The 22610-nt window shown below is 39.2% G+C and overlaps 1 protein-coding gene across 1 annotated transcript in view; it reads right to left on the bottom strand.

The window, feature by feature from the left end:
- Positions 1-15637, bottom strand: part of LOC122404745 (carbonic anhydrase-related protein 10) — a 252581-nt gene extending 236944 nt beyond the window's left edge. Inside the window, exons 1-2 of the mRNA XM_043408967.1 lie at positions 15625-15637; positions 15428-15463 (exon numbers count right to left, since the gene is read on the bottom strand). Coding sequence (XP_043264902.1) covers positions 15428-15463; positions 15625-15637 — 49 coding nt within the window. The remainder of the gene's footprint in view (positions 1-15427; positions 15464-15624) is intronic.
- Between the last annotated feature and the right edge of the window lie 6973 nt (positions 15638-22610).

The raw sequence follows: 22610 nt of genomic DNA on the forward strand, positions 1-22610 counted from the left end.
GAATTTGAGGGTATGTCTTTTGACCAAAAATTATTGTAATTGACCCCTGCAAGCAAAAATAATTTTTTAATTTCGTCGAAAAATTTCACACCTACTCGAATTTTTTTCTCGAAAATGCGTAGGAATTCGAGAAATGTCCATTCACAAAAAATGCTTGTAATTCACCCCTGTACCTAACTATAATTTTTTTAGAACGATTTGAAATTTTTTAATTTTGTCGAAAAATCTCACACCTACTCGAATTTTTTTCTCGAAAATGAGTAGGATTTCGAGGATATGTCTCTTGATCAAAAATTATTATAATTGACCTGTACAACCAAAAATAATTTTTCCAGAACGATTTGAAATTTTTTAATTTTGTCGAAAAATTTCAAACTTTCCGAAATTTTTTCTCGAAAGTGGGTAGGAATTCGAGGGTATGTCTTTTGACCAAAAATTATTATAATTGACCCCTGCAAACAAAAATAATTTTTTCAGAACGATATGAATACTTTTTTTTTCGCCGAAAAATTTCAGCAACTACCCTCTATCGGTTTTTATTAAAAATTCGTTTTTGACTTTGGATAAACACAATTATGGGCATCGTATTAATAGATTATTAATTACAAATAAAATATATGAAATTCGTACGCCTTATTCGTCAACAGTTTGATATCGAGGTCACTGCTGGATGCATACGACTGTGACTTCTTTGATTGTATGAAATCCATAACGTTTTCCAAAAAAACAGTCAGTTAATCGGAACTCTACCGTATATCGAGTACCACGATTCACAGAACCCATTCGTCGCGACGTTAACCACCCCTTTCCAAGCTAAGCACGTTATTACTTCCCTTTGTATGAATATAAAGGGTTCCTCCGTTCATAAATAAATAAATAAATCTCGTTAGCGAATGGAAATGCGCTCGAAACCCAGCGCGGGGTTCCCTCGGAACGCGCTAAAGTTTGTCGCATCGCGGGACACGCGTGACGCGGTTTCGAAACCGCGCAAAGAATATACGATCGCAGAAAAAAAACAAAAAAAAAGCCGAGGGCGAAGCGGTGAATTATTGTGTTCGCAGTTTATCTGGGAAACTGCGCGGGGTCCCAGCAGTAGAAACCGCGCATGTAACACGCACGGACCCGTTCCGCGTGGCTGCTGATTCACGAAAAACCGACTGATAAACGTCATTCCCTTATCAGTCAGAGTTCATTAGCCCCCCAAGAGAACAGCGTCGTCGCAGACAGCGTTCCAAAGTGGAGGGGGTGGGAGGGGGGAACAGGAGCACCGGAAGAAAAACCGCCCTGTGAGCGGCGAAAAAAACCACGGGGTACATAATGGCAGCCGGGGAGGTGGTCGAAAAACAAACGAGAAAAATAGGTTTGGGAGGAGGGGGTGGCACGACGACGGCGCCGGGTCGAGGAACCGTTTGGAAGGGGTTGGCGGACCGTATCGCTGCTAATGCATGTACAACGTGCCAGGAGGAAGAATTGGTCACGTTGGCATCGGTGGATGCCGGGGCAAAGTAATTTAAAATCTGCTTTCTCGCTCCTAGGAACGCGAAAAAATGCTACGCTTCGCTTTTTTCCGCGCGCTATTTCGAAACCTTATGCCAGTAATCGAACCACTGTTTCCACGCAACGTGGAAACGATGGCGTTTGCGTCCCTTCGTCGCATACTTTCGATAGGGTAAAGCTGTCTTCTTGGTCGAACCTTTTTTAAACGTCGAGCGACTCCTCCGAGAAGCAGAATTATTTTTTAATTGATTGGATATAAATAATTGGAGCATAATTGGTAACGTCGAAGCGTCGAAAAGTTCCTCCGAGGAGTAAAATTATTCTCTAAACTATGTTTTAAATAGTGTATTATTGGAGAATATATTTTAAGGAAAGGACAACTTAACCCCTGTGACGTACGATTTAATTTCAAATAATTCGTCGAACGTATACTATTTAATTTTGTTTAAATTTGTTCGTATAAGAAATGGCCACGAAAAGGAATAGATTTGTTTTATGAATACCTCGTAAATGTAAAAATACGTTGATTCTAATACATAAAACTCGATGACGACTCGAAATTTGATGGCAAGAATTGGCAAGGATTGGATAGTTACAGCATAATTTAATATGCCGAAAGAAATAAAATTACTTTCTAAACTATCTTTTGATTAAGCATATTTTGAGGAACTGACTGTCGAAATATGAAGACCAATTTAACGAGATTTCACTTGACACGTCGTTGAAAGAGACTAATCTCAATGAACGAACTGTGTAAAATTAATGCATCGCTCAACAATGCTACAGAATACAATAATGGCAGAACCATCGTATATAGTAGTTGTTAACTCTACTGATGCAGAGGAGGGCAGGCAGTGGGACCGGGAAAGGGGCGATTCCTCGCATAAAAATATGATGAAAATGTTCGACGAAATATTTTTCCATGGGCGCCTCGTATCCCGAGAATCCAGAGTTTGAAAATTCGTTGCATTACCACCACGAACATCCGGCGTGTCCGTGTATTCACGGTTACTGGCATCTTGCCATCGAAATAGCTTCGTTGATACTCGGTACCCCGGATCGATAGTAAGTAAGGTGTCCATAAATATAATTTTATCAATGTACGCGTGTAAACGAGAAAACGAACAAAGCGTCCATAAAGAACGACATTAAATTGAATATTATTCAAGACCAACAAATGTTTAACTTTTCTCTAAACTAAAATCTCGAAACAAAACTGTTCCACTCTCGTCTATAAAAATTGTAATTTTTCATTTATCAGAACTGATTTGTTCACGTGTTTTAGTGGTATCGTCGACGAGTGAGTTTCGTTGGTCGATTTTTAACGAAAATAATCGGAGATCCCTTCGTCTCGTCGAAAATTTCAGCTATGCTGTACTTACCGCGCGTACGCACACGTTACCAGATGCTTTTATTTCCTTTTTGCAAGAGGGATCGACAATTTATGGGCACCGAGGGTTTACAAAAACGAGGAACGTTAACAGAGGCCCGCAAATCAAGCTCAGCAGAGGGCTTTCTGTTTCGATCATTTGGATGATTTATTCCCGCGCGGTGGGAAGCACGAGTAAATAAAAATCGAGCTTCCCAATCGGTTGTTGTGTTTATCACCGTCAATTTTGATTTGCTGATACACATCAACTGGCTATTCATCGTTACTTGCGTTTGAAAAATTATTCGATTGGTAAAAATTCCTACAAACTTTTTTCTTTAACGAGTACGTATATTTGTTCACAGATTGGGTTTCGTAAAATTTTTACTGGTACCACCCCACTCATACAAATGGTTAATAACAATAAAAATGATACTGGACAGATTTATACTATTCCCAAGCATTTCGTGCCTCTGTTTGCATCTCCTGCAGGGCAGAGATTACTTTTAACAATCTAGAATACGGACTTGGCCAACCTTGTTTCACTTTGTTTCTAAAAAGCAACCTCAACAAAGCCTCGAGTGAACTTCGCGTGAAACGTGCCACTTCCTCGTATTACTTTCATCGTCGTTCCACGGCGACAAAGATTTCAACAACCCGGAATAAAAAGGAAATACGAGGCGTTTCGTTTTACGAAGATACGACTACCCGCCTCGCACTTCAAACCGGATGCTAACAATGCACCAGTAAACTTCCAGATTAGCATCGCATTAAAACCAACAATACCTACTTCTCGGTTTTATCCGGCGACGCCTACCCGTTCTACTAAAAAACTTGCCTACTGTCCCATAAAATATTTCGCTTGGGCTTAGTTCGCGACAAATTTTTCACTTCCCCGTGGACTACTTCAGAACCGTACCTTATAAACGAAATAATTATTGCTGAACTTTATTCTGGTCCCCAGAAATAATATTTAGAATTTTTTCCTCGTTTATAAACTTGAAATTTAGATATATTAAGATTCCTCCTTGAATTTAGATTTTTATTCTTGGAAATTAAGAATGTGCATTATAATCGTATGATAAACACTCTCGACTAACATTTTCAGCCTGCAAAAGGGGGAAAAAGACGATAAACGATATAATTATTGCTATACTTTATTCTGGACCCTACCAATAATATTTCAAATTTTTTTTAGAATTTTTTCTACGTTTATAAACTTGAAATTTAGATATATTAAGATTCCTCTACGTTTGAATTTAGATTTTCATTCTTGCAAATTAAGAATATGCATTATAATCGTACGATAGACATTCTCAATTAAAATTTTCAGCCTGCAAAAGAGAAAAAAAACGATAAACGTTATTCTGGCCCCTACCAATAATATTTAGAATTTTTTCCACGTTTATAAACTTGAAATTTAGATATATTAAGATTCCTCCATGTTTGAATTTAGATTTTCATTCTCAACTAAAATTTTCAGCCTGTAAAAGAGAAAAAAAGAACGATAAACGAAATTTTTAATCGTGAAAACTAGAACGCCAAATATCGTGGTTGGATGTTCCCTCATAAATTCATTGGATTTCGTTCGAACGAGAAGACGACCGCTGGTTAAACCCGAATATTAATTACCAGAGACTGGACCACCGGGTTTGTACGTGTAATCGATTTCAAGATATTTCTCGCATGCCGTTCGTCGTTCGATTCTCATTCAATGCCTGGGTCGTTGAGTTTCATCGGTTCTTCCATTCTCGGGTAGCCCGGTCGCTTTATTCGATTTCTTCGTTGGTCCCGCAACATCCTGCGCTCCTAAAGTAGCATCTTTCAGTCGTTCGATTGGACATTTTGTTTTTTTTTTTAGACGGGAAACCTTGTTTGGTCTTTCTACGCGGTTTTTGTTGTCTCGTGCTTCGTCTATTTTCCGATTCGAATGCTGTGTAAACAACGGGACGAATTGCGAGGGGTATTCGAAATTGATTATTTCTGACTAATTATTTTCGTGTTCGCGATAATTGCAGTAATAACTATTGTTCGCTCGAAATATAAAATTTAAAAAATATTGCAGTATTACTGTATATTATGCTTGTACAATATTCTTAAAATAACTTTAAAATTACTAATATTAACGATTTTATATTTCATACTGGTTACAATCGCTGTACATTAATTTCCTTCTATTCACATGGCTGACTATGTCTGCCCTCATACTACTTGTGATCCTAGTCATTGCTATTACTACTTGAATGCATTTCCTTATTTGCAGTTACGTAAACAGAGTTGTACGAAAAGATCTGCCATATTTATATAGCATTAATGTTGAATTAATTATCAGTTGATGTAAAGGGCTCCGATAATTGCGATTTTATTTAGTAGGAAATTCGACCGTGGTCTTCATAATTACATACTCGATATCTAGTAATTTAATATTTGTTTAATCAATCTATTTGATGTATCACCTATCAAACCAATAATAATGATTACTACTGAAATCTATAATTGTTATAATCACCGGATACCGCCCCAATTTTATTTAATAATAGATTACCTAGACCTTCGAAATCGATTAAAAAGGAAGATCGCGATAATCAATTCGTTGTGTTCCGTTTCCCTTCGTTTTCCCAGAGCAAAAAAACTATTCCTTTTCAAAATTCTGTTTCGAACGAACGAGTGTTATCGGTTACGTGGCACACACAACGCGTTAATACTAAATTAATCAGACGTCGCTATTACCAACAGATGCAAATAAAAGGGTTATAAATAATACTGATTATTCCCGGTAAAATATCCATTTTACCATTTAATTTATTACTTCGCTGATACGGCTGACTATTTACGCCCCTATTCCACTGCGACCGATTTATGCCGAGCCCCACTACTGCGCCGATCGCGAACAGTTTTGCATTACTTTATCAGTTTTATTGCTAACCGTGGCCGCGCCTCTTGAAATTAGTTGCAATCACGATAATAAATATGATCGACGATTATTTATCCCTCGTAATATGGTGACTGAAAGCGCGTGAACGAAGGGAGCTCATTAAAATGCTGCGGATCGTCCAACAAAATCCATTTATTCAGGGGAATTATTCTAAATCTGTTCGAATTTGTTTGCCCAGAGAAATCGATATTTGACATTCCACGAAGCATCCAATTATTTTAAAAAACTTCTACGTCATTTTTTATTTATTTTTTCCTATTCCAATGAAATGCATTCTTTCAGTTCGTCTTTCGTTGTCATAAATAACTCTGATGAGATGATTCAGGTTTACATGGTTCACTTTATAATCATTTCACTCTAATGGTAAGTTTCTAACGTGCTGGTAAAGTTATAATCGTCCACGTCGTTTGTTTCCCATAAGTTTGCGGGTTTCCAGGTCGCTGTCGACTTTCCAACTTTTACTAATAGCTGTCTTTGAAGCAAAATAATTTTCTTTCTATATTATTCAAACTGTTTATATTCCAGTGTCTGTTACTATTTTACACGACACGTCTTTTACAGATACTTGACTACACTATATTGTAAACTATTATTAATGAACTATATTATTCACTGTTAAATGAAATATACAATTAGAAGAATTGTGATAACGAACAACTGAAATAAGATCGTCCATGTTTTCTTTTTCCCTAAATTTTTGGGTTTCCAAAGTCGTTGACAACTTTCCAACTTCTACTAATAGCTATCTTTGAAGCAGAATAATTTTCTTTCTATATTATTCAAACTGTTTATATTCCAGTATCTGTTACTACTTTCCACGACAAGTCTATTACAGATACTTGACTACACTATATTGTAAACTATTATTAATGAACTATATTATTCACTGTTAAATGAAATATACAATTAGAAGAATTGTGGTAACGAATAGCTGCAATAAGATCGTCTATGTTTTCTTTTTCCGTAAATTTTTGGATTTCCAAGTCGTTGACAACTTTCCAACTTCTACTAATAGCTATCTTTGAAGCAGAATAATTTTCTTTCGATAATATTCAAACTGTTTATATTCCAGTGTCTGTTACTATTTTTCACGACACGTCTTTTACAGATACTTGATTATACTATATTGCAAACTATTATTAATAAACTATATTATTCACTGTTAAATGAAATATGCAATTAGAAGAATTGTGATAACGAACAACTGAAATAAGATCGTCCATGTTTTCTATTTCCCTAAATTTTGGATTTCCAAGTCGTTGACAACTTTCCAACTTCTACTAATAGCTATTTCTGAAGGAGAATAATTTTCTTTCGATAATATTACTACTTTTCACGACACGTCTTTTACAGATACTTGACTACAATATATTGCAAACTACTATTCACTGTTGCTATTAAATGAAATGTACAATTAGAAGAGTTTCGAGAAGACACCAATAAAAATGAGTAAATTTCCACGCGATCGCGCGAACATTATAAAACCGACTGCTATTCTTTTGACTAGGTGCGAGACGCGCGTGTTGGATCGCGCTTCCGTTAAAAAAATTCCGTCCTCTATTGACATACGAGTAAAGAAATCGGAAAGCAGGAGCGTCTTGAACTCCCGTTCCCCCGCGCCAGAGGATCGATTAAAGCAGAAGGGAGCCGATCAAAGAAATCTTGGCGCTACCCAGACTATCGGTTCGATCCTCTTGTTTGGCAAGACCCCCGGGGTAGACTGTCGTGAAAAGGAACGTACGATTCCATTTCGTCTCGTTGGACTCTCATAAAAGCGGACGAATGCGGACCTTTTAACGGACCAAGTGTAAACCTACACCTCGTCGTCGTCGCCCGGCCATTTCCACCGTACCTTCGACACGGCATTCCTGTCCTTTTGCAAGCGCCTCCTTACTTTCTGTCGTGCGTGTCCCGGTGAACGATGTCCGTAGTTTGCCCCCGCGATGAAACTTGTCCCTGGATTCCCGTCGTTTCTTCTCCGGCGTCACCCCCCAACCCCACCGCCCCGGGAATCTTTCTTGTCAGCGAGCGTTATTCGTCATGCGAAATAGGGGAAAATACCGTGGATGATTTTAAGGAACGAATCTATTACGGTGTCTCTTGGCCACGATATTCTTGTTGCTCGAGCTCTTTAACAACAACAATAACGGAACGAGTTCTGCATCGAACGATAAGAAATGTATTTTTATGCTTCTGATTTAACAATTAGATTCGAGCATTGCGGGGTTCGTCGATGAATTCTTTAATGCTGGCATTTATATTCCACAGTGACGCTCTACAGAGAGCAAGGCTATAGAGATTTCACGCTGAAATATATTTAGTACTGGAAAGTCCACACGGATATCGATGAAACAAGCCCCGATATAACTGCCTGCGGGCAAACAGAAATAAAAGTGATCGAACAACGTGTGTCCGCCAGTCTCCCGACCAGCTGGTATTAAACTTTAACTGTTTTTGACAATTTTCATCAGCGAAAGTGCAACCAACGTTGTGTGCCTATTAACGTTCAGTGCCGATTGCACGGTAATCCAATGAATTATTGCGACTCGATGAAAATTTATTGAAAGAATACAACATTCTGAGATATTTTATCATCATCGGTATGTGAGGAACAAACAATTTTTTCTGCGTTAAAATTGACCCTGTTCTGGGCACGTCTGACTATGTATGTGCTTATACTACTGAAACTGCCTTAAGTCATTAACAATGCCAAGACTCATCATAAATTTACTTGTATCACTTAGTTTTGAAGACTCGAATGCGAACAGAATATAAATACAACTAATTTCATCCGAAATACGATTTATTATCGATATGTCTGATTGCACGCATGGCTGTACTACTTCCAGTGAAGTATAGATTTATTTTAAACCGAATCAAATATTGAAATTTTTTGTTTTAAATTCGGAGGCCTCAAAAGCAATTTCTTTTCATCAGAAATTTATCAGCGTTGTAATAATGGCCACTAGATACATGCCACTTTTCCTAAATAACTCGATAAAGCTTCTCTCTCGAATTATCGAACGGCCCTCTAGCCGCAATTATTTCCAGTTACTCTAGAAATATCTGTAAGCATTAATGTGACAAATATCGCGCATCAACGCTGACCTTTTCCCACCCATTAGTAAATTTTGTAAGATACGAATCAGCATATAAATAGTTATTTGCGACAGTTGCCGCGGACTCGATAAATATTGCCTAACTCTAAATAAAGACAGCCTGCTTGCTGACATTTAATACTCGCTTCGAAGGTAAGAAATTATTTCTAATCCTCCAACTATTTTTGTCGACGAACAAATACAAGAAATTAAGAAATTTCTTAAGAAATTATTTTAACCGTGTAACTTCTATTGACACTGCCTTTCAATGATTTTTTAAGTCTCATTTCTTAAAAAAAAATTTTTCTAGGACACAATGACAGAATTTACACTTCGTATTATGTTTAAATTTTGAATTGAACTTATAACATTGTTAAGCAAACAATACACTATCAAAAATAAAAGTTAAATACGATGTGTATTTTTATAGAAAACTCTAAACAATTTGTCAGAAAAAACTGATCCCCGATAACAACAGCCGAGTTCTACCGATGGTTAACCAATTTACCGACTAGGAATTTCCTTTGTCTTTGCCAATACGCGCAATCACTCGAAATCAGAATTCATGTAATTAAAAAAGTTTTTCATTCTCTAATTCCTATGAATTACTTATTTTCTTCTTCTAATAAAAAAATACGAAAATTTCATCAATTTTATCATTTTACGCTAAATTATATATAATAACCACGAGGAAAAAAAATGCTAAAATGAACATCGAAACGTCAGAAACTCTGTAGAGCAAATTTTATTCGCTCGATTTAACTTTCTATAAATTTATCGATTCGAAATGACCCGGTAAACAACGCGGTATATTTCACGCGAGAACGGGCGCATTATTCTCTTTCGACGGCGGTCGCTAGTCGCCCTGTATCTCACGAATCTTTATGTAAATATTCTCCCTCGCGTTAGCAGTGAATAACACGCGAATAATGAATCCCCCTCGGTGGCCGTTAACGAGCGATTATCGAAGTAATTGCGGCTAAGCAATCGCTAAAAAGTTAAACGATGATCGTCTTCGACGGGTGCATTGCATCGATTCACTCTCGTTATTTTAAACTCCTATCCGCGCAATCGCGCGTCGGTGTTAACGAACGAAAGCCTCTGGATCCAACCCGACCATTCCCCGGCATCTGCTAGACGCTTAGCGTCGTAATTATATCTCTCGCCTCTTACGAAACGCGACGCGGAGACTCGCTCGGGGATCCATAAATTTCCACCGGAGAATTCGCGGCACGTTACGCCACCGGATTCCCCAAATATTTTTGTCAAAAATATTTCGGAAATTCCGCCCTTGCTCCCTACCTCGACACCCTTTACTTTTCGCGCGATTCTTTTTTCTCGACTTGTTCCCGCCGTGTATCGTCGAAACGTGCGCGCGCACGTGGCGGGAAAAATTCGAACACGCGGAGAACGGAACCACGCAACTGACGTACAGAACATAGACATTAAGAAGAAATCATTCCCATACGAATTTATTTGGAAAACAATTTTTTTCGCTATAGACAAGACCACGTGTCTGACGCACAAAATGACAAATAGAAATCGAGAAGAAATCATTCCCATAAGAATTTATCTGATAATAAGACATTTGGAAAACACTTATTTCGCTATAGACAGTACTAACAGTAGATATTTGTTTCTACAATTGGAATATTTAGTTCGAGGAGTGTTGCAAGGTTACTAGAATTCATTTTGCAAATTACGATCGAAACCATTAACGATGAATTATTCCAACGATCGATTAGCACGCGTGCCATCGTTGTTTCCGGAAGTTCGTTTTTCATCGTTCAGCGTCCGTCGGTCTACCGGAAGCGGCGAGAAAGTAAACGCGAGGATGGAAAAAAAAAGGAAGGAAATACGCACGCGCGATCGTCGACGGAGATATTATTTCCGCAATTTCCGCGGTAACCGGGGGCAGATTGAAGCGCGCTAATTAAAAGCTACGCGGTACCGCCGCTATCGACGCCTCGTCCCTAATTAAAAATGCATCGTCCCGCGCGTGAATCGAAACGCGTCTTCTTATGATTTACGCTTCCTGGAAATTAGATTCCATTATCGAAGCTCGTTCGACTTTTCCTCGAATTTCCGGCCCGAAATCGCCCGCCCGAGCGTCTGGCTTATTTATATTGAACACAGAGGCTCCCGCGGAATTAACGGTAAATTCGATTTTAATTCGCGGAAGCGCATAACTCGCTGACGCCGGGGAATACAATTAATGAATATTTTTAATTAACGTTCCTGCGGGGGCAAGGGGACGTCGAAACCGCTTTTCAATGATTAGCGAATTCCCGTGGTCGGCTAAAATAGAATTCTCATCGATTCGTTCGTAACAATTTGCCGGAACTCTCTGAAAATCTTCCACGGTTTGCTTGCGATACACTTTATTGTTATTATTCAACCGATCGTTACGATAGTTTTTAATTACAAGTTCAAGGTAATCCCTTATAACGTAAGGGTGGAATTTCTACTGGCTGAATGTTCACTTTTTTCAATTTCAAACAAAGCATTCGCCAAATCAGCTATCTATCTTATCAATATTTCACCATCGTGTCAATTTGATATTAAGGAACGATTAATATAAATACAAATGGACTTGATTTTCTTCTCATCGTGTTGCATTATGAATACCAATGAAAGGATACTAAAATAGTTGGATATACGAGTGGTAAAAATGTTTCTTTCATCAATATTTCACCATTGTGAGAATTTAATAATAAGGAACGATTAATATAAATACAAATGGACTTGATCTTGTTCTCATCCTGTTGCATTATAAATACCAATGAAAGGATACTAAAATAGTTGGATATACGAGTGGTAAAAATGTTTCTTTCATCAATATTTCACCATTGTGAGAATTTAATAATAAGGAACGATTAATATAAACACAAATGGACTCGATCTTGTTTTCATCATGTTGCATTATGAATACCAATGAAAGGATACTAAAATAGTTGGATATACGAGTGGTAAAAATGTTTCTTTCATCAATATTTCACCATTGTGAGAATTTAATACTAAGGAACGATTAATATAAATACAAATGGACTTGATTTTGTTCTCATCATGTTGCATTATGAATACCAATGAAAGGATACTAAAATAGATGGATATACGAGTGGTAAAAATGTTTCTTTCATCAATATTTCACCATTGTGAGAATTTAATAATAAGGAACGATTAATATAAATACAAATGGACTTGATTTTGTTCTCATCGTGTTGCATTATAAATACCAATGAAATGATACTAAAATAGTTGGATATACGAGTGGTAAAAATGTTTCTTTCATCAATATTTCACCATTGTGAGAATTTAATACTAAGGAACGATTAATATAAATACAAATGGACTTGATCTTGTTCTCATCATGTTGCATTATGAATACCAATGAAATGATACTAAAATAGTTGGATATACGAGCAGTAAAAATGTTTCTTTTATCAATATTTCACTATTGTGAGAATTTAATAATAAGGAACGATTAATATAAATACAAATGGACTTGATTTTGTTCTAATCGTGTTGTATTATAAATACCAATGAAATGATCTTAAGTTGGATATACGAGTAGTAAAAAAATTTGAGGTCGAGTTGACTCCGACATAGGACCGGCTGAAACGAAATACAATACCGAGTCCAGTTCGACATAGGACCTCAAAGGATTAATCCAGCACCATACTATTCGTGAATGGGTGTCTCCTGTTTCTACCTACGTGACATTTCACGGCAAAGTAAACCAGCCTGTGTTTGTTACCATAAACAGAGATTGCGGAATCCACATACGAACGAACGCATTGTGCTCTCGCGACGAGATGAACATCCGACTGATATTTGGGTTATTCTAGCGAACGAAGCTTCTCAGAAATTACCACGAAAGAGAATAAAAATTGAAGACACTCGTTAATTATGTAAATAGACTTGGAACAAAGATGGTGTCATTCGATAAACATTTAATAAATCGAGAAAAGATACGCGATGAAGAGTCGTCGGAAATGTTCGTTTCAGCGTCGAACCACCGTTTTTCTCGATAAAATACTGTCAAACTGCGAATGGAAAAATTCATTTGTCATAATATAAAAAATAAAAAGTGATTTTTTTTTCATCTCTTTACGTTGACGCGCATTTATAACAGATCCGAAATAGGAGAGGACGACGGTTTACCGATGGAAATATTTTGAAATTCAATAACGCGCACCGGCTCGTATAAATGGCGAGACATAGTCGAATGGAACGCAATACGATTTATCACAATAATATTTCGCATTTCGGCCCGATCGTGTTAAACGTTCAATTGTTAGCTGTCACTTTGTTCAACGTTTCCAGTGACCTTTCGTCCAGCGATTTCGACACTTACAACATTCCGCAAATTTTTTAAAAAATCTCCGCGAGCGTTACGGTGAAATCGATTTCTCGAAGAAGAGGTATTTTCTTTCTCGGGTAAAAATTATAATAAAAACAGTATAATTCTTGTTAGGAACCCTGGGAAATTCTTATCGTAAAACGGGAGCCCTTCTGCCTTCGTAAGAAAATGCTAAACCCCTCCGCCCTTAAAAGCCCTGTGTAATCTATGGACTGCCCTGTATAATGGTCGAAAAAAAGAATGATAATTCGGTAGGGAAAGAGGAACGTTGTCGTGACGAATTGCCCAGGGCTACGTGGCCACGGACGAACTGTTCGCGTTCAGACGGTTTGTCGTAAATCCGCGCCCTTGCTGATCGATTGCGTTTTCATGCTAATTTCTGTCGGCCGTGATTCTTGTCGGTCGTTTCAATAGACTCTGCGGCCCCGCGTTTTTCAAGCACGCGTTGCATTTTTCTTACGCTCGCGGACCGATTGCTTTTAAATAACGGACCGGCGGTTTAATGAAGAGCTTCGATCGATGAACAACGTGCGAACGAACTGGGTGTTAGCAATCGACGCGGACACTAATATAAGTCCACGGAGAATAATACAACATTTTTTACCGTCTACTAGGCACGTGGGAACAATTGCTTGATTAAATTACGTATATATACTTCCATAGTATTCTATAATATTACTATATGAATATGCTCGAGAATCTCTAAATCGATTCAGATCAAACTTTCAATGGTACTTATATTCTAATACTAATAAGCAGTAATCAGCCTAGTAATACAACATTTTTTACCGTCTACTGTATACTTCTATAGTATTCCAGAAATTAGCTCATTTACATGTTAATGGATCCATATATGACTATGTGTATATGCTCGAAAATCTCTAAATCGATTCAGATCAAACTTTCAATGGTACTTATATTCTAATACTAATAAGCAATAATCAGGCTAGTAATACAACATTTTTTACCGTCTACTGTATACTTCTACAGTATTCCAGAAATTAGCACACATTACATGATCATGGATCAGTATATGACCATGTGTGTATGCTCAAGAATCACTAAATCGTTTCATCAAGTAATCAAGGCTTCGTCCTAACCGCCATATCTATCATTCACTGCTCAATAAACCAGTCGAAGAGCGTATATGTAGGAACGAGAAGGTTAGGTCGAGCGTTTGCGAGAGATACGAGAGCGTGGCCCTCTGGTGGCGAGCACGCGAAGTGTCCGTCGTGAAGAAAGTTTCCCTCGAAAGCTGTCAGTACTCCGTTATAAAATACCTGTAAAATGAAACGACTGATAAATTTAAGCTCGTTAACCGCATTTCCGTGCGGTGAAACGTGGAAACGGATTCTAATTACGAGGGAAATTCGTGAAATGGTGGGATCGGAAGTCTTCGCGTCACGAGGAGGTAGACAGCAAGGCGTCTCCGCCCCGTTGGCTGTCGTCGGCCGCGCGAACCGCAGAGTGCACGCGTTCATTACGTCACAAAGACAGATTAGGAAACACGTGTGCCGTGTGTCATTCGCGGGAAAGACAAATGACAGCTGGCAGATATTCGAAGAGACGGACGGGCTGAAAGGGAGGACTGTAGACAGAGCTGGGAGCCGCGGGCGACGACGCGAAGGGATTTCATCCCGTACTCTGATGAGAATCTTTTCCGCGGAACGCAGAATTTGCGTAAATCCCCGAAGAAACCCAACGATCGTCGTTAATTTGTTAAAAAACTGTTAATTGTTCTTTCGAGAACAAAAGACGGACTAAATCGCAATTAAAGTTCCGCTTTAACCATCCTTTTCCAGCGACCCCCCTCCACCTTCGTACGCCATACGTTTATACGTTTTATTGTCACTGGAACTTTCGTCGTAACATTCTCGTCATTCCTCGGTTTCGTTTCGTTTCGAGCGAACTCTTTGCATCGTTTAATACCAACAGACCAAACTTTTACTCGAAAGCTAATGTCGTTACTTTGCGACGATCAAAGATAGTTTAGAGGTTATATCTCTGTCACGGGTCAACCATTACTTGTTCGAACACATTTATATAAAGTACGGGTATTTATGTTTTGTCGAATTATTTGTACAATTTTTGTTAACTTTTCGACTCTGTTCATGATGAATTTGAGAGAATGTATTGTAAAATTATGAAGAAAGGCATTCTCTTACTGTGTGAAGCGTCGACGCTCGTATTCTCGCTTTGAACTCACGATGATCTCGCCATACATTTCTGTCAGGTGTTTAGCGGGGAACAAGGTTGAATCAGGGATTAATTGTTGACACACAATTATTGTAAACTGAACACTATTAAACGATATATATTAAACAGAAAAGACAGCACAGAACGGCTGACAACACGTACGCACACAAGTCGGCCATATTGGATTCCTGCGTACGCATGCGCACACCGTCAATGCTGTACTCGGGGCTAGCAGGGCCCGACGATATCGATCGAATATTGATCCTGTATATTTCTCACGATTCGCTAACCTAACCCTGTGTTTCTAATCCTAATTAATAATCCTAATCAACAAAAATAATATCGATAAAACTTGCACGCCGAGAATCGTTCGTTTTACACAGACTGCATCGAGGGGGAATAAATTTTGAAATTAGAAAGATTCGAATCATTTGAAACTCGCGTGCAGTTTTCTCGGGGAAAATATTTAAACATATTCTGTTTGTAGGGCCTTCGTAGATAAAACTGCCACGACCGTAATTGGTCGTTGAAAGAGCGAGTCTTCGCGATTGATGGTACATACCGGTAAACCGAGTTGCAGATTCTGCAAACGTCGACGGATTTTTCCCGGGGAAACGTCAAAAATTGTGAATCGCAAAGAGCTCGTCAGATAATGACGTCGGCGGAGGGCTCTTTTGGCACGTTTCAGCTCGCGTAGCCGGCGGAAAGCAAGAGGAACAGAAAGCAACCCGGCGAGTAGATAACGCGAGTGAAATGTGCACAGACATTATTTTTCCGGGTAAATGTCGCGTAATAGGAAAAGAGACGGGGGGCTGGGGAACGTGCTGCTCGCTACCGGCGGCCCATCTTAACCGACGACGATTCCTTTTTCGGGCGACGAAAAATAAGAAAAAGAACGACGGGGAAAACACTCACGCACCCCTAGAGAAATCGGATGCACGTCGACGCAAAGATTCGAAATCGTTTCTCACCGATCCCCGATCTCTCCGTAGACTTTCGCGAGACACAAATAAATTTCCCGCCCCCTAGATTGCTAGAATGCAGCATTTCGCGCACAGAAAAGGTTTAGAAACGATGCATCGAATCGTTAAGTTCTTATTATTTGTGTTTAAGAATTTTCACGTGGATAAATACTCTGTTTATACTTTGGAGAGAACCAACGTTTGGGTTAGATCTGAATTAGGTGTAGGTCTGGGTCCTACACCTCCAGGGCGATAACGTTAGTTTCAAATACAGAATGCTTGGTTTGACTAGAATAAACACGCGTCAAAGTTTCTCGCCAAGCACGCACCATCTAAATTATTGTTTAGTTTTCGAGTTATTTCGAAGACTATAACAGGAATATTAGTACTAAAATTTGGACTAAATATTTGTGATCGAACTTCTCACGCACATGAAACCAAAGTATTCTTTTTTTAATGATCGAACGTTCTCCGTCTCGTACGCGTTTTACATTTTGAATATCTTTTCGCGAGTCGTTTGGATTCCCCGGTAACAGAATTAACCGCGTTGGAGACTTTCGAAATCCCGAAACCGATCACCGGATTGCGCGTTTTCTTCATTTTCCGCCACTTTGGCTAACCAACCGTTCCAGAGTCGGTCAATCGGTCTGCCTCGACTCGGTCAACCGATATCAGTGATCTTCAAAGAGCGCCGCTTTGCGAAACTCGAGCTCGCCCACTCCAGAGATCGTTTGCCTTCGATACAAGTTCCACAGAATATAGGGTGGTCCGGTAACCGTCGCCACGAAATATCTACGAAACTTTGGACTTTGAACGGCAACTGTCCAACAAAAGTTGCACGATACAGAAGCAATCATCTTACAGCGATAGCAATTTCTCTGTAAGATAGCCACCTTTGCTTTGTCAAAGCGAATTACACGGACAGAAGTATGGAAATTGGCACTCTTTATGGCAACCACGGAGAACATTCGTTCCTACGACAATTCGACTCGTTCTATACTTCAAAACGTTGCACAAACTACATAAATATACAAATTGTGTCGAATGTGTCGTTCGAAACAAATCTCAAATGCAGAGCTGCGATAATTTTGCAACAAGCATACAAATAATTCGAAAGTTCGTTTTTAATTTAATAAAAGTATTTTATTAAGAATAGCGTAAACACAATATAAATGTACGCAGACAAAAATGGCTTGTATTAGAGTTTGACCAATTCCCCCGAAGAGCAGGTATAAAATATTCAAGAGTAAGTAATAATGGACGACAAAAAGAATTTTTTTTTATAACGGAAATTTATTTTTCATTACATAGGGAGGTAAAGAATCTCATTAAAAACCCTCAGCGAGCTCCAAAGTACCCTTAAGGAAGAAACCGAGCGATAGAATGGTCCCTTCGGTGCCTCGCAACTTTCTCTCGACAAACTCTTTATCGAATCCTTCGGTTACGGGGGATATTAATGCGAAAACAGTTATCGGGCCACCCGGTATATACGTGACTAGCCTGCGTTCCACCGCTAAACGCCCCTTCACAAAACCACGCATTGATTCCGGCAACGCCGATACCAACGACCGCTCCGAAGTAACTTCCGTTCCGACGTTTCCGCGTTACGACTTCGCAAAATTCCCAATCGCTCTCTTATGCAACGATACAGAGTTAATGAGAATCACCCGGAGCCTTGATTCGTTATATACTCGCGACGATTTTAAAGTCAAACGACCTTAGAAAATTCTTTTTAAACCATTCGATAATTCACCCCCAAACGAACGCCATTTAGTTGAATTTGAAAAAACAATATTTCATCGATGCGTATACGTATCGATTGTTGTCAATAATAAACAATAATTATTCTTGTAAGAGCAATATTCGTTCACGAGACAGGTATGTACGTCAACTATTTATTACATTTTATACACGTTTGTTACGTTTTCTGAAGACATTCTAAAAAAAGCACATCTTTGCCCTCGCCCAAATACGCGATGCTTCGACCAAAGAAACGGTAAATTTCGTTATTCGCAATTAAGGCTGCGCGTAAGTTGCAACGAACCGCGCCCGCCCGGTAGCAACTCAAACAAAGCGAGCGTCTGTTAAAATTGTCTTCCCCCGCGACATTGTAGAACTACGCGAACAAACAGGGAACCTGCACAACGCGATTCGAAACGTAACCTACTTTTTAACGGGCGTAAATAACAAATTGGGCGCGTGCAAGGAATTCCTCGACGATCGAATCGATCGTTGCTAATTAAAAATTGAGCTCGTCCGACGCGCGGCTGGCATAAAAATCGGTAGATTTTTCGGAAGGAAGCCTCGTCGTTGTTATCGACCAAAAGCTCGAAACGTCGCGATCGCAATTACAATTGTTTGCAATATTTTCCGGGGCGCTGTAAGTTCCGGGAGCAGGACGTACCGGATGGCGGACGAAACGTACGGAAACTTTAATTGGAATAGAGGCAAATAAATAACAGACGATGCTCCGTCGATCGACCGGTCGAATGCGATTTAATAAGTACGATCCAATCAGCTCCGTGATTGGACGAGCCACGAATATCAAGTGGCTCACGAATTCGCGAGAGTTGCCGATTCGACGCATCCGTTCGTTTCCGTCGAGCATCCCTATCGTTTTATCTGCTCTGCTGGATGATATTTTGTCCCATTAAACTCCATATCCGAACGAACCGCTGCTGATGTCATCAGGTTGCATCGAGTTGCCAATTTTGCAGTTTTCTCCTGCACCCCGGCCTCCCCCACACCCCGCCACGGCGACATTAGTATTATTAACCCGTGACCGGAAGACGCACGTGCACCGCAACAGGAATACCCGGAACACGACCGATATTTCGTTGCAAACTTTATCGTTGCTCGGTATTTCGCTAAAAAATTACGATTTTTATTTTCTCGAAATTATCGGTGAAACGATTTAATTAAAATTTATGCTTAATTTTCACCGTTCTGAGAAAATGTTACAATTTAAAGCAATGTTTTCCAATATTTTCCACGCTTGTTTCTTTCCCCAAATTTGGTGAATAATTTGCATGCATAAAGAATCATTACAAAGTCTAAAATTATCCTTGCAAAGTATTGCAAATTTAGTTTGTTACAATTTTATAAGCGATAATGTTTGACCATGTAAAATCCACATTTGTAGTTCCTTGCATATTACAGGGGTTTATTCCCTTAATAAATGAATAATAATAATAAAGGAGTAGATTTTGTCACGCCTTATTAAGAACGAAAACTGTATATACGTTTATGTTTCACTATAACTGGTGACGAACGACTCATAAATTCCGCGTGCCGATAAGAAGGGAATTTATCGAGTTTGCGAATTCCAATATCGGGATCATATTGGCTTTATCAACAGACTTCAAGTGCTTGCGAATTCCAAGTTCCTTCGGTGGTCAGCATCGTAAACTGGTCACGAGCAAATAACGCAGTTTCTATATTAGTTCGATAATTCGGCAAACAGTTTTATCAAGTCGCTCGTTGCACACGCCGGAAACTAACTTTTCAACAATTTATTCCTGTGTTTCTGCACATCACATTTTACGATCCAAAGAAATTTTAAACGTCGACGAAGTCACGGATGTAAAGAAAAAAATCGCCAAGAATTACAAAAGCAATCGAGGTTCAAGGCGTTTCTTGTAAGAAAAATAATTTTACGAACAAGTGGAAAAAGGTAGCGTTTCTTTCCGGGACAAAAATGAATTCGTTCGATCTCTTAGCCGGGACGCTGACATTCTTCGCGAAGTAACGCACAGCCGAGCAATCGGGCGTGGAAAAATAATTGGAAAATAATTCTGTCGATCGGAAATCTATCCTTGGCTGTGCAACGAACAATACCTCTCTCTGGACCGATGCTTTCTTCCCGTTCTTATCGCTGGAAAACACTGTACACCCGGGGAAACCTATCCGCGTCTCGATCGTTATTGCTTCGACAAGAGTTTCTTTCGTCGGACCATTTATTTGCGTGACATTTGCGTTCATTCGACGAACACGTGGATTAGAAACGACCGTCGAAAGACTTTGACGACGATGAAAAAAAATTCTCTAATGAACTTATACTTTTCGGCTGTAGGGTCGCTCGTTTACGATGCGATCTAGACAGATCATTAAAAAGCTTCGTTTATTCAAAAGAAACACCCCAACGGTTGCAGTTATGCAAAAGATAAAAAGAACGATGAATAATGGAGATGTGACCTCACGCACGAAAAGTAATATCCTTTTAATCTTCGATATCGAGTACCGTCAACGTCGATCGAACATTTTATTTTTTAATTTCTTTCAATTTCAAATGGAAAAAGTTTCGTTCCAAAGTCCGTTCAATCTGGATCTAAATTGGGTTCCCGCGTTACGCGGACAAATCTGGAAAAAATGTTTCTCTGGAAGGCGTCTAAAGAATTCGAGAGAACAGTGACGTATTAAACGCGCTTCAAACGTATTCGAGGAAATTTCTACCAGCGGAGACAAGAATTGTTTAGTTTACGGGACACTCTGTCTCCCGCGTTGCGCTCGTAATCTATGCAATAAGAACACGGAACGTTCCCGTAGCTTTCGAGAATTGAAATTTCACCTTTTTCGATACGACAATTTTGTGCAAGTTACGAACCACTAACCTTAATGCGCCTGGTGCGCGCGTGGGGTTGTAAACCTGGACGTAATGGAGACTTGATGACTACAGAAATGCATTGTGGTGTTTACATCGCGATAGTACGTCTAATACATTAGCAGATGATATCTATTAACGTTGAAAGGCGAAACGAACATATCTGGACAATTAATGCTGATATTCACTCTGGAAAGGAACGGAGCTATAAATATATTCTAGATGTTCAAGATACTAACATCTTAATTACAAAATGCTTCTGTGCGCTTAAATTCATTTCTATTTTAACATTTTTCTAGCCCCTGACACCATCTTGAAAGAGGATAATTAGACTCTAACTTTTCATTTTTTCTATTCGAACAAAGCCACCACGTATTTGCACAATTCTCCCAAAGACGAAGGTCCACTGTGTTAAAAAGTGCGATCCCGAGGACCGTCTGAGAAGAGGGGCGCAGCAAAGCGACGCAAATTGAAACAAATGTGAACTTATATGCGTCGCCGTGCATTTCAGTCGCTTTACTGTCGGCTCATTTCATTTCCGGCCGTCGACGGTACGGTTTTATTGGTGTTACGGGGCGTTATGGTTTTCTGCCGTTATTGTCACTCGTTCTCTTAGCCCCGTCGTACCGCGATGAACGAGACGAAGCCTTTGCCTTTCGCCCGCCCGCTCTTTTTCGTGGCCCCCTTGAAATTAAACCCGACTACTTTCAACACTCCCGACGAGCTTTTCTACAACCTGGAAGTCACAATTCGCGCGTACTCCGTGTTATTCCGGACAATTCGAGCGAGCCTTCGTACGACTCTTCGCGGCTACGATGAATCGAACAATCTTATTCTTGGTCGTATTCTTTTATTTTCGTCTCTTGCGCGCCTGAAGTATGATTTCAGGGCTCCTGGCTCGAGGAAAGAGTTTATTGCGACGATTTGACGAGCTTCTTTAATTATTTATCCCAGAATAGATTAACAGTTGCTTCTTTTAACGCGAAGAGGAAACGTGGATGTAGTAATTTAGAAAATTCGTCGAATTTTATAATAAAATGTTAGCTGATAAGAATGTTGATAGTTGGAGGTTCGATACGTTTGGCAGAGTGCATTCAGATTTCGATTTTGACTTTAAAACGCTCAAATTGAGGATTCCTGTTCGAAAGCTTGTAGACATTTTAAGGAGACACGCTCGAAAGTGCCGTTTGAATTTAACTAGCAATATCTGAGGGTATATTGGTGTCGTACAGCCCGTATCAAATATACGATAAATTTTTAGTACCCGATTATTCCAAGGTCGATTTGAGCGTCGCTGTCCAATAAGTTCGTATTATTTATTTATTACCCCCAGGCTGTGAAAAGGGATTTGTCGAGCACTATATAAAAGTGGATCGCGAGAAAGACGACGTTTCGAGCAGCTGAATCGATCATATTCAAAACAAATCCAACGCAATTATTCGAAATTAAGTGCAATCGATTTCAATAACATCAAACGTAAATGAATTCTAGAAACATTTTTGAATCAAACTTGCTGATAAATTTAATAGTCGAATCTTTGTAGGAAATATTTTTAGAGACAACGTTTCAAGAAATTAATCCACGATATTT

The sequence above is a fragment of the Colletes gigas genome, unplaced genomic scaffold, assembly GCF_013123115.1.
Source record: "Colletes gigas isolate AHSC1104 unplaced genomic scaffold, ASM1312311v1 Colletes_gigas_Sc00003, whole genome shotgun sequence".
Taxonomy (NCBI): domain Eukaryota; kingdom Metazoa; phylum Arthropoda; class Insecta; order Hymenoptera; family Colletidae; genus Colletes; species Colletes gigas.